The following is an 18,820-nucleotide window of genomic DNA, read 5'->3' as shown; positions in this document are numbered from 1 at the left end:
TCTGGACTTGCTCCTCCAATATTTATTATATTTGCACCGGCTTTATGGTAGTTGGATGCTTCTCACAATGGGATACTCAGTCTTTCAAATCCACACAGGAAACTGACAGTTGGTGGGAGGTTCAGTTAGGGGTGTTCACCGTCACCACGAATGTGGCAATAAACACTTCCCACAAGAACACCAGGAAACCCAATGCATACGCAGGCCACTCTGATAAACATGCTATGCCACACTGATATCCTTCTTCTCATCACTACAAACCAGAGGCACATGAATAGGACAGTGAAACTTCAAGTGTATCCAAACATTCTTTCACTCCTAGTTCAGTTTCTGAGAATTGTCTGGTATCTCCATCCAAATAGAACTTCTGTTGGCATTGTTTACCCTCCTGTACTTAGTGGTTAAATGAGCAGTCTCACTCCTGCTATCCACCTCAGTCAGCTACCTGTTTTTCACATGAGATTAAAGGACACATCAATAGTGTGATTCAGTCACCCTCCACACAGCACCTTAGGTGTGATGTCGAGTTTTGTTCTACAACTTACTCCTTTGATGGCTCTTGTGAATGTTTGCCTAATGAAGCAGTGCACTCTAGTTAAAACATAGTTGCTGGAGGACCTCAAAGTGATTACTCCTGCGTCATCAAGCTGAAGGTCTCCCCCCCCCCCCCCCCTCCACCCCTCTTATAACAGTAAAGAAACTGGATAGCTCTCCCCAGTTATGTCTTGATTTTAAGGCTGTTAATGCCCAGTAATTTGTAGATACTTTCCCTATTCTGTGCCCAGAAGACCTGTTTTCCACATTGAGAAACAATGATTGTTATACAAAGATCAATTTGTTGGAAGTGTACTTGCAATTACAGTTACACCTGGAATCTCAGGACCTGTTGGCACTCAACAACCCATTTGCCCTCCACCAGGATAACCAGCTGTCCTTTCATATTTCCAGTGCCATGGCAGTGTTCCAGCATTATTTGGAACAGTTGATAAAGGATGTTTCCTTGTGCTGTTATTATTTGGATGACATCATAGCGACAAAGGCATCTGCAAGTGAGCACCTTCAGAACTCGAAATCTTTGTTATCTTAATTAAACTATGCAAGCTTCATGTGTAACCCCCCACAAGTGTAAATTTTTCCAACAGTCCAGCAAGCAGGCTTCTGTCATACCAAACAGCACATTTGTGATATAGCTGTTGAATATTTGGATTTATAATCAGCAAGCAGAACATCCATCCTACGAAGAAACACAGCCATGCCAAGAGAACATGCCCAGGCCCCAGAATCCCAAGAAAATGCAATCCTTTATGGGAGAAATTAGGTTCTATTGCCATTTCATTTCCCATGTTGCAAAAATATCCTACTTGTTTCAATATAAAGCAGAAAAAAAGGTATTATGTGCAAGTGGTCTACAGACAGTGAAACAGCTTTTCTCAGGCTGAAAAAAGCCCTACAGTTGGCACTGTGCCTCATCCTGTTTTCAGTGGAGAAGCCTCTTCTTCTTGCCGCAGATGCCTGACATCATGGATAGGAAGAAGTGCTGTCCCACAAGGAAGCTGATGGTTCTGAACATTCTTTTGTGTTGGTTTCCAAGATATTCAGTGCTGCCCAATGAAACTACTCCCAGACTGAAAAAGAGGCATGAGCTATCAATTGTGTGGTTAAGAAATTTCCCCCTTATCTTTACGGCATCATATTCCACTGCTGACAGACCACAAGCTGTTGAAATGCACCACAGTTTAGCCTCCCACCTCCCAGACACTTAATGATTTTCTTCTTGAAGTTGTACTGGTCACAGCCCAGTTGCGAGCAGACCCTACTATCTATACCATTACTGAGTGGATTATACAGTTACTGAGTGGATTAAGCAACAGGGTTGGCCTCAGCATTTACCTGTAATGACGCACAGTTTACTCAAAACACTCTTTCCATTAACACAAAGGCTTGCCCTCTGCAATGGTGTGCTGCTTCTGCAAACAGAATACTAATGGCCTTAGGGTCATTATTCCTCTGGCTCTGCACCCCACAGTACTTGCACTCCAACATGCAGGTCACTGTGACACATTCCATGTGAAACAGCTTGCACACCATCACACATACTTGGCTGGCCATCAACAAGGGCATCGAGAACACCATGTATACTCGACAGCAATCTGGACCACCCGAGATGTTTTCACCCCAGCTCTCATAAGACCCTTGAAAGCATCACAACATTGACATCAGTGATCCTTTCTTGAATCAGATGTGGATATCTGTGATGGACACATACTGTAAATTTTTCTTCATCCACTCCATGTGCTCTGTACCAATGGTGAATGTCAACGAGGCCCTTTCATAAATCTTTGCTGTCAAGGACCTGCTGAAGATCATCATTGACCCCGGGATTTGCCACATGTACATGATCAAAAAAATCACGCCACATGAAATTGATCAAGTCATCATAGCAGAAGTATTGTATGTTGGAAGTGATCCAGACTTATTTAAAGTTACCATGAAAGGCATGATTCACGACCCATGTGGCTTATTCAATAACAATTTGCCATGCACATCTGATGGGAAAAATACAAAACGATACCCAAGAGATTTATTTGCCGAGACTATCACTGACAATGATGGATGTCTCCTCTATCATCAAACGAAGATGGAAGTAAGTCAATTGCTTTAAATGCATGAATTGATGATGCTGAAGTTAATAATCATTGAGCTGTATCACATTCACCATTACTCTTGTAAACCTATCAAGTATACATCAATGTCGGGTATTGCAGTTTGATGAAATCAATCATATATATGTGAAACCATATAAACAATGGAAGTGATGTGGCAATTTGTGGAGTGGGAAATACAACAGCATCTACAAATGAAATTGACCAGTATCGGTTGGGATGCTACATTAGTAGCAACAAAATAGTATGTCACATTTTATCATTTCCAATCTATGAATGACATCCAACAGTTGTTCATTTAGCAGTCCACCTTGATAATGGACCGTGTTTACTTAACAACAGAAAATGCATGTACAAGAGCACTGTCACAACTGACAACAACATTAACTGCATTTTTTTCTCATTGTAAATGTTTGCTAACACACTACTTTACTCTGAAGTGCCACATGTCTCATGCCATGGCACAAAATCCAAAGAGATTCATGCCTTCTCTGTGCAATATCAATGGAAATACTATCAATGACAATGCTGCTAAAGCAGAGTTACTAAACATAGCCTTTCAAAATTCCTTCACCAAAGCAGACAAAGTTAATATATCAGAATTTGAATCAACAACAGCTGTCAACATGACTAATTTAGAAGCAGATATGCTTGGAACAGAGAAGCAACTTAAATCACTTAACAAAAGCAAGTCTTCTGGTCCAAATTGTACACCAATTAGGTTCCTTTCAGAGTATGCTGATGTGATAGCCCCTTACTTAACAACCATAACAGCCGCTCGCTTGACAAAAGATCCCTACCCAAAGACTGGAAAGCTGCACAGGTCACACCAATATTCAAGAAAGGCAATAGAGTAACCCACTAAATTACAGGTCCATATCATTAATGCTGATATACAGCAGGATTTTGGAACATATGTAATGTTCAAACATTATGAATTACCTCAAAGGGAAAAGTCTATTGACACCCAGTCAACACAGATTTAGAAAACATTTTTTTTGTAAAGCACAACTAGCTCTTTACTCACACAAAGTGTTGAGTGCCATTTACAAGGAATTTCAGATTGATTCCATATTTCTAGATTTCCAGAAGGCTTTTGACACTGTACTTCACAAGCAGCTTGTAATCAAATTGCATGCTCATGGAATATCATCTCAGTTATGCAACTGGATTCATGATTACCTGTCAGAGAGGTCACTGTTCACAGTAACTGACGGAAAGTCATTGAGTAAAACAGACGAGATTTCTAGCATTCCCCAAGCTAGTGTTATAGGTACTCTATTGTTCCTTACCTATACAAATGATTTAGGAGACAATCTGCATAGCCATCTTAGGTTGTTTGCAGAAGGTGCTGGTGTTTATAATTTAGTGAAGTCATCAGAAGATCAAAACAAATTACAAAACAATTTAGAAAAGATATTCGCATGGTTCAAAAATTGACAACTGAATCTAAATAACATGAGCGATAAAAGGAATCCACTAAACTTTGGTTACATGATAAATCAGTCAAATCTAAAGGCTGTAAATTCAACTAAATACCTAGGAATTACAATTATGAAGAACTTAAATTGGAAAGAACACATAGAAAATGTTGTGGGGAAGATGAACCAAAGACTGCATTTTATTGGCGGATCACTTAGAAGATAAAACAGACCTACTGGAGAGACTGCCCACACTATGCTTGTTCATCCTCTTTTGGAGTACTGCTGCACAGTGTGGGATCCTTACCAGAAAGGATTAATGGAGTACATCAAGAAAGTTCAAAGAAGAGCAGCACATTTGTATTATCGAGAAAAAGGGAGACATTGTCACTGGCATGATACTGGATTTTGGGTGTACACCATTAAAACAATGGCATTTTTCATTGGAGCAGAATCTTCTCATGAAATTTCAATCACCAACTTTCTCCTCCAAATGTGAAAACATTTTGTTGACATCAACCTACATAGGGAGAAATGATCACCATAATAAAATAATGGAAATCAGAACTCACACAAAAGATATAGGTGTTTGTTTTTTCTGTGAGCTATTCACAAGTGGAATAATCGAGAATTATTGTGAAAGTGGTTCAATGAATCCTCTGCCATGCTCTTAAGTGTGATTTGCAGAGTGACCACACAGATGTCAATGTAGATATAAAAGTGCCAACATACTACGCATGGGATGAATCCGTGAACAAGTTTCAACATAGCAGACAAGTTAAAGTAGTTGTATGGAATATCAGTTTATATTCTATCAATGTGTTAGGCCAACAACACAATATTCACCCAAACACAGAATACTTTTATTTGTGATCACTGTTAATTAATGTACATGGAAGAAAATGCTCAAGTTAGTGCCACTTATCTTGAAGCTTATCAAGAATTAAATATTTTTGAGAACAATTGACACTGGTACACTTAATGTGCTGGTGCACTGAATACTGTCCAACCCTAGAAAATACACATTTCATTTGCAATGATATTGACAACACAATTTGGAAAAAATATAAAGACTACTTGAGTGAAGAAACCTTCATCATTTGCATGATACAAATTAAAATATGGACATTCAGTTCACATCAAATATGTATAATATGCCATGTGTTTTGATTGAGGACATGTATTTTGCAGTAATTAACAATGCACTAGTATAACTGGGAATGACTTAGCTGAATCTATCTGCAAAATGAGGAGTTTCCAATGACAAACATACTTTGATGTCGACAAATTGGTTGTTTGTTCAAACAAATCATCCAAAATTGGTTTCAGAACAACATATAGTGTATGACAGAATTATGCATGCAATTACAGGCCAAAGTTATGGATTGTATTTCATAGATGCACCCACAGGCACAAGCAAAAATTTTCTCATTTCACTTATTTTGGCTATCACATGATCCATGAACCATGGACCTTGCCGTTGGTGGGGAGGCTTGCGTGCCTCAGCGATACAGATGGCCGTACCGTAGGTACAACCACAACGCAGGGGTATCTGTTGAGAGGTCAGACAAACGTGTGGTTCCTGAAGAGGGGCAGCAGCCTTTTCAGTAGTTGCAAGGGCAACAGTCTGGATGATTGACTGATCTGGCCTTGTAACAATAACCAAAACGGAATTGCTGTGCTGGTACTGCGAACGGCTGAAAGCAAGGGGAAACTACGGCCGTAATTTTTCCCGAGGGCATGCAGCTTTACTGTATGATTAAATGATGATGGCGTCCTCTTGGGTAAAATATTCCAGAGGTAAAATAGTCCCCCATTCGGATCTCCGGGCGGGGACTACTCAAGAGGATGTCGTTATCAGAAGAAAGAAAACTGGCGTCCTACGGATCGGAGCGTGGAATGTCAGATCCCTTAATGGGGCAGGTAGGTTAAAAAATTTAGAAAGGGAAATGGATAGGTTAAAGTTAGATATAGTGGGAATTAGTGAAGTTCGGTGGCAGGAGGAACAAGACTTCTGGTCAGGTGACTACAGGGTTATAAACACAAAGTAAAATAGGGGTAATGCAGGAGTAGGTTTAATAATCAATAGGAAAATAGAAATGCTGGTAAGCTACTACAAACAGCATAGTGAACGCATTATCGTGGCCAAGATAGACACGAAGCCCACGCCTACTACAGTAGTACAAGTTTATATGCCAACTAGCTCTGCACATGACGAAGAAATTGAAGAAATGTATGATGATATAAAAGAAATTATTCAGATAGTGAAGGAAGACGAAAATTTAATAGTCATGGGTGACTGGAATTCGAGTGTAGGAAAAGAGAGAGAAGGAAACGTAGTAGGTGAATATGGATTGGGGCTAAGAAATGAAAGAGGAAGCCACCTGGTAGAATTTTGCACAGAGCACAACTTAATTATAGCTAACACTTGGTTTAAGAATCATGATAGAAGGTTGTATACATGGAAGCACCCTGGAGGTACTAAAAGGTATCAGATAGATTATATAATGGTAAGACAGAGATTTAGGAACCGGGTTTTAAATTGTAAGACATTTCCAGGGGCAGATGTGGACTCTGACCACAATCTATTGGTTATGACCTGTAGATTAAAACTGAAGAAACTGCAAAAAGGTGGGAATTTAAGGAGATGGGACCTGGATAAACTGAAAGAACCAGAGGTTGTACAGAGTTTTAGGGAGAGCATAACGGAACAATTGACAGGAATGGGGGAAAGAAATACAGTAGAAGAAGAATGGGTAGCTTTGAGGGATGAAGTAGTGAAGGCAGCAGATGATCAAGTAGGTAAAAAGACCAGGGCTCTTAGAAATCCTTGGGTAACAGAAGAAATATTGAATTTAATTGATGAAAGGAGAAAATATAAAAATGCAGTTAATGAAGCAGGCAAAAAGGAATACAAACGTCTCAAAAATGAGATCGACTGGAAGTGCAAACTGGCTAAGCAGGGATGGCTAGAGGACAAATGTAAGGATGTAGAGGCTTATCTCACTAGGGGTAAGATAGATACTGCCTACAGGAAAATTAAAGAGACCTTTGGAGATAAGAGAATCACTTGCATGAACATCAAGAGCTCAGATGGAAACCCAGTTCTAAGCAAAGAAGGGAAAGCAGAAAGGTGGAAGGAGTATATAGAGGGTCTATACAAGGGCGATGTACTTGAGGACAATATTACGGAAATGGAAGAGGACGTAGATGAAGATGAAATGGGAGATACGATACTGCGTGAAGAGTTTGACAGAGCACTGAAAGACCTGAGTCGAAACAAGGCCCCCGGAGTAGACAACATTCCATTGGAACTACTGACAGCCTTGGGAGAGCCAGTCCTGACAAAACTCTACCATCTGGTGAGCAAGATGTATGAAACAGGCGAAATACCCTCAGACTTCAAGAAGAATATAATAATTCCAATCCCAAAGAAAGCAGGTGTTGACAGATGTGAAAATTACCGAACAATCAGTTTAATAAGCCACAGCTGCAAAATACTAACACGAATTCTTTACAGACGAATGGAAAAACTAGTAGAAGCCGACCTCAGGGAAGATCAGTTTGGATTCCGTAGAAATACTGGAACACGTGAGGCAATACTGACCTTACGACTTATCTTAGAAGAAAGATTAAGGAAAGGCAAACCTACGTTTCTAGCATTTGTAGACTTAGAGAAAGCTTTTGACAATGTTGACTGGAATACTCTCTTTCAAATTCTAAAGGTGGTAGGGGTAAAATACAGGGAGCGAAAGGCTATTTACAATTTGTACAGAAACCAGATGGCAGTTATAAGAGTCGAGGGACATGAAAGGGAAGCAGTGGTTGGGAAGGGAGTGAGACAGGGCTGTAGCCTCTCCCCGATGTTATTCAATCTGTATATTGAGCAAGCAGTAAAGGAAACAAAAGAAAAATTCGAAGTAGGTATTAAAATCCATGGAGAAGAAATAAAAACCTTGAGGTTTGCCGATGACATTGTAATTCTGTCAGAGTCAGCAAAGGACCTGGAAGAGCAGTTGAACGCAGTGGACAGTGTCTTGAAAGGAGAATATAAGATGAACATCAACAAAAGCAAAACGAGGATAATGGAATGTAGTCGAATTAAGTCGGGTGATGCTGAGGGAATTAGATTAGGAAATGAGACACTTAAAGTAGTAAAGGAGTTTTGCTATTTGGGGAGCAAAATAACTGATGATGGTCGAAGTAGAGAGGATATAAAATGTAGACTGGCAATGGCAAGGAAAGCGTTTCTGAAGAAGAGAAATTTGTTAACATCGAGTATAGATTTAAGTGTCAGGAAGTCATTTCTGAAAGTATTTGTATGGAGTGTAGCCATGTATGGAAGTGAAACATGGACGGTAAATAGTTTGGACAAGAAGAGAATAGAAGCTTTCGAAATGTGGTGCTACAGAAGAATGCTGAAGATTAGATGGGTAGATCACATAACTAATGAAGTATTGAATAGGATTGGGGAGAAGAGATGTTTGTGGCACAACTTGACCAGAAGAAGGGATCGGTTGGTAGGACATGTTCTGAGGCATCAAAGGATCACCAATTTAATATTGGAGGGCAGCGTGAAGGGTAAAAATCGTAGGGGGAGACCAAGAGATGAATACACTAAGCAGATTCAGAAGGATGTAGGTTGCAGTAGGTACTGGGAGATGAAGCAGCTTGCACAGGATAGAGTAGCATGGAGAGCTGCATCAAACCAGTCTCAGGACTGAAGACCACAACAACAACATGATCAAGAAATAATACTGCACTGGCAATTACATCATATGTTACTGTGACAACTCTTTTGGGTTGTGGCCAACCAGCACATTTGGTACAGAAATTTCCATTGAATATGCAATTTACTGAGCCATCAATATCAACAAAAATTCTGGAATGGCGAAAGTACACCATCACGTTAACTCATTATATAGGACAAATTTGCTGTGGTGCACAAAAAGCACTGGAAGCATTTCATCATACACTCAGAAATTTGAGAAGAATTGAACAGCTCCTCAGTGGTGCACTCATTTTATTGTCTGTTAATTTTCAACAAATTTTGCTAGATATGCCAAATTCATCAGCTGCTGAAGAACTTAATGTATGTCTCAAATCATCAGTTTTATAATGGCATGTCAAGAAATTGATTTTGAAGAACAATATGCATGTCCAACAACAGCATGATCCATCTGCTGGAAGTTTTGCAAAACAGTTGTTGGATATTGTGAATGGAAAAATGGGTATAGATGAATCCACACAATATATGTTACATTACAATACTGGTCTAAATTATTGAAGAATCTTCAAAAGATGCGGTGGCTGCATCAAGAGTAAAACCATCAACCAGCACATCAAGAGTAAAACCATCAACCTGCACGTCAGTTACTGTCATATTTATTAATCATATCTCAACACCAGTATTCAGCACACAAAATTTGCCAAATGGGCTTTCTGACCACAAAGTCCTCCCTCCCTATTTAAAATAATACAGGCATACATGGGCATAAACAGACTCTAATGAGTAAAGACCACCAACAGATAGTGTATAAAATTTCCAACACATTTATATTACTTAAGCATGAAACATGAGAAAATGATTATAGAGTACAACACTAAACGGAAAGCTACACCATTTGTTGATCATATGTGTCACTATTTTTACACTGTCTTTATACTCATAAAGCATATACAAAAAGTCTTGAATGGCTATGAATACAAAAGAAGGACCACGGAAATAATCAGATTCTGTACAACGGAAACATAACTTTAAACAAAATTTAAAACAAACATTGACTCGCATTTCCTAAAATGGTGTAAAAATAATTAAAAGATCATTAATAAAGTCACATCAAAGGTAAACAGATCTCCAACAATCAGTATATTGTAAACTCATGTAATATGAGTAAGGTCCTTTGGGGAGTTGTCAAAGGTACCATGAAGACAAATTAAAGAGAGATCTGCCTGAATATCACAAACCAAATGCAACAATAATTTCAGATGCAAAACAGAAGAGTGAATTATTTAACCAGCACTTTTCTAAGTTTTATGATATCTTGCCTCGGATCCCGGTACTAGCAAAGTCATTCAAAACTTTACTGTCAACAACAGATAGATCAGTTCTCTTGACCTAAGCAACTGAACTCAGGTAGTATGAGTAAAGACTTTTAGGAAGTTGTCAAAGGTACCACATGTGGCAAAGTGAAATCCACAGAATTGTCTCACTAATATGGAGTTGGTGGATCCCATATTACTTGTTAAAGAATAATTCTCTGGCAATTGCCATGCCACTGTGTAGTGTGATAAATAATTAGATAAGCAGAACATGTCTCCCAGAAGTATTCAAGAGTTCAAAGATAATTTTGACCTTTCAAGAGGAGGACAGTCACAATGTAAACAATTATTTCCATAGTCTCAAGTACATCTAAATTAACTGTGAAAGTCATACTCTGACAAAAATGCTGATGAGCTGTGGAGTCCCAGAAACTTCAGTACCTACACCTCTACCTCTCCTTTTCCTACTTCTATCAACACCTCACAAGTATTTCTCCTGTGTTATTTCCAATGACACAGATTTGCTCTTTAAATCTAACTCTGCTCTGTAACTGAAGTACAAGAGTAATGATACAATTGAAGCCTCCTGTCCTGACTGAATGGGAATAAATTGTCATTATATGCAAGCGAGAGAACTCTTCTTATTGAATGAGTACTCTTCATTAAACTACTCCTGTCTATAAAAAGCAAAATTCCGACTTCTATGAATAATGTAAAGGAAATGCTAATAAAATACATTTTTTTATTCTGTTGGTGAATAGTTTATGTGGATTATATAACTTCATCCTCAAACCTTAAAAGCAAAGTGAAAAATATTGGACCCTGAGACATTCCCAATTTCTGCTGCAAAATGTTTCCTCTTCTGGGATATATGTAGTGATTATTCTATTATAGTAATTTTCATTATTATTATTGTTACTATTATTATTATTATTATTAGTAGTAGTAGTAGTAGTAGTAGTAGTAGTAGTAGTAGTAGTAGTAATAGTAGCAGCAGCAGCAGCAGTGGTATTAGTTTTATGTTTTAGCTGTTTTTCTGATCCTCTTTGAAAGGATTCATAACACATGTCATCAACATTTTAAGCTACTGCTGAAAAATGGAAAATGTATGTTCCCCTTATTATGCTTCTACCTCCACTTTGCTATTTTTCTGTTACCTATAACATCTTAAACATTGTCTCATTTTCTTTCCTGCCAACCATCAAAACATCAAAAAGTTTAATGTTTAGTTAGTCTTGAGACAATTCAAAATTGCTGTAAATTATTGATTTCATGTAATATGCTTGTAATTATTATTTATTCCTACTATTATGTTTTCATTTTAACAATCAGATGGCTTAAAAAAACCATTTTAATAAACTTAAATAACAGGTCACTCATCAAATAAAGAGTACGAGGTCTGTTCAAAAAAATTCTGGAACATTTGTAATTTTGTGCCATTGGTATACTGGAGTGAAATTTGGCTGGAATCATTGTACACGCCAATTGAAGACTGACTGTGAGAGAGATTGCAGAAGAATGTAACATTTTTAGTGTATCATGTCATGAAATCCTGACACAGCATCTTTGTTTGCTTCGTGTTTCTGACAAGTTCATCCCAGGCTCATGCATCAAGACCAGACCTTCGTTCCACGATCTGTGATGAGCCTTTGGTTCATGCAAATGAGAACAGGATGTTTATTAAGAGAATCATAACTGGTGATGAGACATGGGTCTACAGTTATGATGTTGAGACCAAGGTTTAATCTTCACAATGGATCAGGAAAGCTTCTTCAAAACCAAAAAAGGTCATCAGGTCAAGTCATATGTCAAAGCCATGCTGATAGTTTTCTTAGACTTTGAATGATTAGTTCATCATCATGAATTCGTGCTGCAAGGACAGACTGTTAATTGATGATACAGTCGGAATGTGTTGTCATGTCTGTGAGAAAATGGGAGAAGTAAATGGCCTGAAATGTGGAGACACAATTCATGGCTCTTGCATTACTGCACATTCATCCCTGTTGGTGGGTGTCTATTGTGCAAAAAATGAAATCACTGTGCTGCCTCATCCTCTGTACTCTCCAGACTTTTATTATTCCCAAAGTTGAAAACCCCATTGAAAGGACACAGATTTGCAACAATAGATGAGATAAAAGTAAATTCACAGACGGTATTTCGTGTGATTCAACACGAGGCATACCAAGATTGCTTCTGGAAGTGTAAACAGCATTGAAAGTAGTGTATCAATTGTGCAGGAGAGTATTTTGAAGGAGACCACGCACAATAAATAAAATGTAAGTGCAGAAAAATGTTGTGGAGTAAATTCTTGAATTTTTTGAACAGGTCTCGTATCGCTAGTTGTTATCATTGCTTTTGTTGTTGTTGTTGTTGTTGTTCTTCTTCTTCTTCTACGCCTTCTTTCATGAATCAGTCATTTATAACCAGGTGTTATCAACACTTGTTGACCTTCATTTTAGCCCAGGATTCTTTCATGCACAATGAGTGATTGTACTTCTATTGCTACATCCATGTCTGTTTGGTTCTTCTCTCCTCTTCCTCAAAACTGAGATTTTATTGGCTGCATTTCACTCCTGTAAATTTGGTGATCCTAAGCTCTTAAAGTTTTCTTTCTATTTGTTAGTACCTGCTAGGTACAATAATTTTATTTCTCAAAAATGTATGAATCTGATGGGTTATTTTTTTTAGGTCCATTCTCTTTCAATGTGTCCAAACAGTTGAATTATTTTCTAATATTTGTCTCATAATTTTATGGTATTTTTTGTTACTTTTTTATTTTATTTATTTATTTATTTTTGAAAGAGGGTAAATAGCTTTGATTTTTAGAGTGCTTCTGGTTTGATCAGTATTGTATGATGTCAGATTTTACAGTTCCCAGTTCCAGGAAAGGCTTTTGTTGTTTAGTTCACTGAAGTGTGATTTCTGTTTTCTGATGTACGAATTTCAAAGCCTTCCTTTTGTTATACCTTTCAGTAACCCTTAAAATGTAGTTTTTAAATTCCTTAGACCAAACAATTTGTTCTGTTTGGATGACAGCCATTTATTTATTTATTTTTCAAATGAAATTAGTAATCCAATTTTTCCCAGTTTCTTCCTGCAATATTTCAAGTTGTTTTAGTATCAGTGATATCTTTGCCAATTACTGGAATGTCATCAGCGAATATTTGATACTCTAATTCTATGTCTTTGAGTTTAGGCCATACTAAGTGAGTTGGTGCATCTGTTCTTCTCCATCCCCTTACAGTTTTTTCAGGGGAACAGTTTAATAGTAAATAAGCCACCTTTTGCCATACTCTTGTGTCTGTTTTAAATGGTTGCTCAGATCTATCATAAATTTCATTTTTATTTCAAACAATGGAAAATCCAAGATGGATTTTTACTTTTTCTCTGTGAGCGTGCATGAAGTTTGCTGTCTTTTGACCTAATCCAAATTTAGCTCATATTTTGAAGCAAGATGCTTAGTCTATGCTGTCATATGCTTTTATGAAATCTTTCATGTCTAAACATGCAATAAAAAATGTTTTATGTACCTGTAAGACCCTGTTCTCCTTTTGCCCCCTTCTCTCCGGGGAATCCCTCAGGACCTGGGCTGCCAGGAACACCTGGGCCACCCGTTGGGCCTTGTGGACCTCTCTCACCAGGACGTCCTGGGAAGCCATCCTCACCCTTTGGGCCTGTTGGACCAGGGAAGCCACGGGGACCTGGTGGACCAGGAGGACCCGGTCGTCCACGCCCTCCCTGTAGGGGAGAAGTTACAAAAGGATCTCATAAGTGCATACAAACATAATCAATACAATTTTGATAATGTAACAAGTAAATTCCTCCAGAATGAATTTTCCCTCTCCAGCAGAGTGTGTGATGATATGAAACACTCGGCAAAGTAAAATTGTATGTTGGACTGAGACTCGAACCTGGGACCTTTGCCTTTCACAGGCAAATGCTCTACCAACTGAGCTATCCAAACATGATTCATAACCTTCCCTCACAGCTTCACTTCTGTCAGTACCTCATGTCCTACTTGCAAACTTCACAGATGTTCTCCTGCATATCTGGCACTAGAGCACTCTTGGAAGAAAGAATTTGTAGAGAAATGTCTCAACCACAACCTAGGGGATTGTTTCCAGGATGACAAGGGTCTTAGGCTTGATTTCTAGTCTGACACACAGTTTTAATCTGCTAGGATGTTTTGCGTAAATCCCTAACAGTAACAAAGAGAGATGCGAAAGAATTTAAGTATGGACTCATCCCCAAAAGAAAAAAAATATACATAGTATGTTTAGCTACTTAAAACAAGAGAAGTTCAGAATTTGACAACTGCTGCTACTTACTCCTGGTGGACCCTGTGGTCCTCTCAGACCCTGAGGACCAGGTGTTCCATCCCGTCCAGGTTCACCTTTCTGGCCAGGTCGTCCATCCAAACCATTCAGCCCATCAAATCCCCTGTCTCCCTTCTGACCTTGGGGTCCAGGTGGTCCTGGATATCCATCTCTTCCCTGGGAACATTAATTATGTGCTAAACCAAAAATGTTGAAATCAAATGATAAATTAATAGAGACATTATCTAAAGTCTCTCGTTTTCCAAGCAGTCAAATGTATGACCAGTCTTTTACTCCACAGATGAGGAAAAACCTATCAGAGTTGACGGTGTGTAAAATCGCAAATGCTACGAACAACACTAATAATCCACAATAAATTGTATTAGACTGAATGACCAATGAATGTATAAATTAGGGAGTGACAAAAATAATTTTATAAAATGGCAAGAATTCATGGAAACAACTGAAATTGGTTGCCATATTACAGTTTTCTGCTAAATGATTGTTGGGCCATCCAATGTTTTCATATATGTTAACTGAATAAATTTGCCAGTTATGAAAGGCCTATAGTTTGATGTGGAATCTGAACCACTGTGCAGCTTGATTTTCTTCACATATAAAAGTAGTTTCAGTGGTGACATTCAATTTAAGAGATAGAAAAATTCTAAGTAAGTGATCAAGCTCCAATCTTTGGACACATGATGTTACTAAACAACCAGTCTTAAATTTGTTTTTAGCATAGTTACGACAAACATTAATCAAAATTTGTGTTTAATGTCCATCACTTACAAAATTAGACTGTTTTATTTGGTCTTTTATGCTCATAAGCCAACAGCACTGCTGCAGTGGTAACACCAGTTCCCGTCCAATCTCTGAAGCTAAGAACTGTCAGGCTTGGCTAGCACTTGGATGGGTCACCATTCAGATCTGCCAAAAGTTGTTGGCAAGTGGGATACACTCAGCCCTTGTGAGGCCAACTGCAATTGAGGAGCTACTTGATTGAGAAGCAATGGCATTGGTCTTGAAAACTGGCAACAGCTAGGTGAGCGGAATGCTGACCACATGGCCCTCGGTATCCGCATCTGATGATGTCCAAAGGCTCAGAACAACATGGTGGCTGGTTGGTACCATTGGGCCTTCAAGGCCTGTTTGGATGGTGTCTGTTTGTTTCTGTTTATGCTCAAAAATATGAAATATTCTAACTGCACACGTTATGTTATATACAACCTCTATAGCAAAATGTAAAGTTTCCTTTCAATAGATTTCTGAAACTGAATTTTGTCTTAAGTTATCGCTAGGAACACAAAGCTAATATTTTTGAATGTTATTTGAGAAGTTTGTACATCTAACAATTTCATCAACAAAGTAGATGAGAGTAGGTTTGAGTAAGCCCCTTCATATCAACTCCATCACATCTTCAAGAAGTCATATCTGTTCATTATTATTAACATTTAAACACAATCAATGACATCATGTTAGATGAAGATAATTTACAAATGGATGAAGAATTAAATAAATAAGAAATAAAAATTACTTACACGTGGCCCTGTTGGGCCTGGTAAACCTTTTTCTCCCTTCATACCTGCTGCACCAGCGAATCCTTGATCTCCTGTCATGCCTTGCTCACCTTTCATTCCTTGAAGACCTGGTTCCCCCTGAAACATAATTAAACAACAGCAACAAGTTTGTTTTAGTTTAGCAGTTGAAAAGAAGTTTAATCATTTCAATTACTTATTTAAAATGTAAATACTTTGAAATAAAATACCTTTGGAATTTGCAAAAAGCTGTATCATTATTACCAAACAACAATAATTATCACTGAAGAATATATATACTTTTAACTCATCATAAAAAGAATACATGAGAAAACAAAGTGACTTCTGATTATAATGCCTGCCATCATTGTTAAAGATCCACTTAGAGTTCGGCATTGAGCACTCTTAACTTGAATTTTATTAATATCTTTTTATCTGCTAGAGTTATATGTGTAAGCGGTCAAGAAGGAGCATGCACAGCATGGCATGTTAGCACTCATAAACTATTCCACATATTTTGAAAGCTCAGCAGATAAAATGAGCTTTAGGCTGAAGGTCTCTGAAACATAGACAAAGAATTTCTGTGCTCTGTTTTATAGCAGTGAAACACAAGACACAAATGTTTACCACAGCTTAACATAACACTTCATTCAAAACTTTTGTTTTTGTATTTGGATATGTTGTGACAACTAATTCCTCCTTTCTCGGTAATTAATTGCATGATAACTGTGCCACCCCTTTCAAAAGCTACCATCAAGACTTACACTACCTGATGAGAGAGATACATAGTTTGTCTGCCTATTTCTCTCTCTCTCTCTCTCTCTCTCTCTCTCTCTCTCTCTCTCTCTCTCTCTCCCCCCCCCCCCCTCCCTCTCTCCTTGATAGGGATCCTTGACATGTATGCAAGATTGATTATTCAGGAATTGGTCACTGAGAATTTTTGTGAATGAAATCTTGTCTCATACTTTTCTCAGTGAACTACAGTTGGGTATTAAAATGGTCATTCCTGCCTGTAATATCTTTATTGTTTATTATGTAAATCCCCTGGTTTGCCGTCAATTTTGTACTTAACTGATATTAAGGACAAAGAGTTCTTGTTACGGAGCAGCCGAATATGTACAGGTCCATTCTGAAAAATGAAGAAAACCATGGGACAGTTGCTTAATCCACAATATTTTATGGGGTATATGACCAGATTTGGAGTTTTGGAATAGTTACCATTGGTTCCATGACAACTTTGGGGTGAGGAGGACCTCAGAAGATTAAGTGATTTAATTTTTTAAACCAGATGATGTAACTGTAAATATTCCAAAACTGGCTGTGTACCCAATAAAAAACTGTGGATTAAGCAAGTATCCTGCAGTTTTCTTTGTTTTTCAAAATGATATTAAGGGCTTGGATCAGTTAATGAGGAACATGTGTCATTCACTTCTATTAAAATCATTTAATGTACTAAGTACAGTTTTTCTTGAGTTGTTACAATCTGCAATGATTTTTTTTCAGATCTCTTTATAAACAGTACCAATATCTATTAACAATTTCAGCTGCTGGCACTGCCTAGGAAGTCATTTATGCATATTGTGAACTTCAATGACTTGAGACAAGCTGGATATTGTCTAAATTTCCAATGAAAACTCTGCTGCCAAAATGACACACTGAGTTCTATCTGACTAGAAGGTCTTAGCGCAGTGATAAACTGAATCAGATATTTCATGACTGGAAGGTCCTAGCGCAGTGATGAACTGAATCAGATGTTTCAAAAGTCAGATATTTCATAAGTGTGAATTCACTTCCTTAAACTGAGAAACAAAGTGCTCTTCTTACTGGATCTGGCTCTTGTGACTTGAAAGAGGGGGCCTTCTTTCACAAGATCTGCTCCAGGAACCCATGCTGGTTAGGCAATTGTTCCAGCCTCAGGAAAGTTACCATATCTTACCATATACATTCCCCAGAAATTTGCAGGAACTTAACAAAAGTAATAAAGGTATGGATTTTTAATCATCGTTGCTCAGAGCCTTCTTAAAATATATTTGTAGCACATGGAGCATGGGATATCAATTCAAAATAAGTCAAAATGAATGGGTGAACAGTTCAAATTTAACCTGACTGACAGATTTCTAGGACTTTAATAACTATGACAAGTAACTAATGTATTATTCTTATGCTCTATATTTTATTCCGTAGTGGATGTAATTGAAATTCAAGATAATTAATATGAAATATGACCAGACTAGATCTTTATGGACCGTAAGAGTTTAGTGGACTACCTAGAAGTTTTTTTTTTTTTTTTTTTTTTTTTTTTTTTTTTTTTTTTTTTTTTTTTTTTTTTTTTTTTCCCCAAAACATTCATACAAGACTACCAACTAATAGGAGAAGCTGTAAGCAGTATTCTCCAAACAAGTTTCTGAAAATGATTGTAATGCCTGAAAAATATTTTATTGCAATCAGTTTGCCATTTTGATAAAATCAGCATTCTCTTATCACTCTAGAGAGCTGACAGACAACCATTTAATAATGTAACAAATAAATTTTTTCTCTTGAAAATGTACAAACACAAATAAAACATGAAGTTAAATTGAATAGATACTTCAGTATGACTATCTTGAGTGAATTTGTCTTGTTTCTTGGACACTTACATAAAACTTGTGACAGCTGTATTATTCAGGGACTAGAATCTGGGAAAATGGTTTCAAATACAAAAGCAAATAGCATACGAGTTCTGTTCAAAAAATTCTGGAGCATTAATAATTTCAGACCAAAGGTGTGTTGGAGTGACATGTGACTGCCATCCCTGATATGCCTGTGTTTAATGTGTAATTGCCAGAAGTTTCATTGTTGTATGT

At 37.7% G+C, this 18,820-nt stretch overlaps 1 protein-coding gene across 1 annotated transcript in view; it reads right to left on the bottom strand.

The window, feature by feature from the left end:
• LOC126191422 (collagen alpha-2(IV) chain) overlaps nt 1-18,820 on the bottom strand; it is a 254,223-nt gene that overhangs the window by 114,217 nt on the left and 121,186 nt on the right. Inside the window, exons 7-9 of the mRNA XM_049932293.1 lie at nt 15,981-16,097; nt 14,455-14,619; nt 13,657-13,864 (exon numbers count right to left, since the gene is read on the bottom strand). Of these exons, the coding sequence (XP_049788250.1) occupies nt 13,657-13,864; nt 14,455-14,619; nt 15,981-16,097 (490 nt within the window). The remainder of the gene's footprint in view (nt 1-13,656; nt 13,865-14,454; nt 14,620-15,980; nt 16,098-18,820) is intronic.

The sequence above is a fragment of the Schistocerca cancellata genome, chromosome 6, assembly GCF_023864275.1.
Source record: "Schistocerca cancellata isolate TAMUIC-IGC-003103 chromosome 6, iqSchCanc2.1, whole genome shotgun sequence".
In the NCBI taxonomy this organism is placed as follows: domain Eukaryota; kingdom Metazoa; phylum Arthropoda; class Insecta; order Orthoptera; family Acrididae; genus Schistocerca; species Schistocerca cancellata.
Note: the sequence above shows the minus strand (reverse complement) of the source record. Positions and strands in the feature narration are given on the sequence as shown.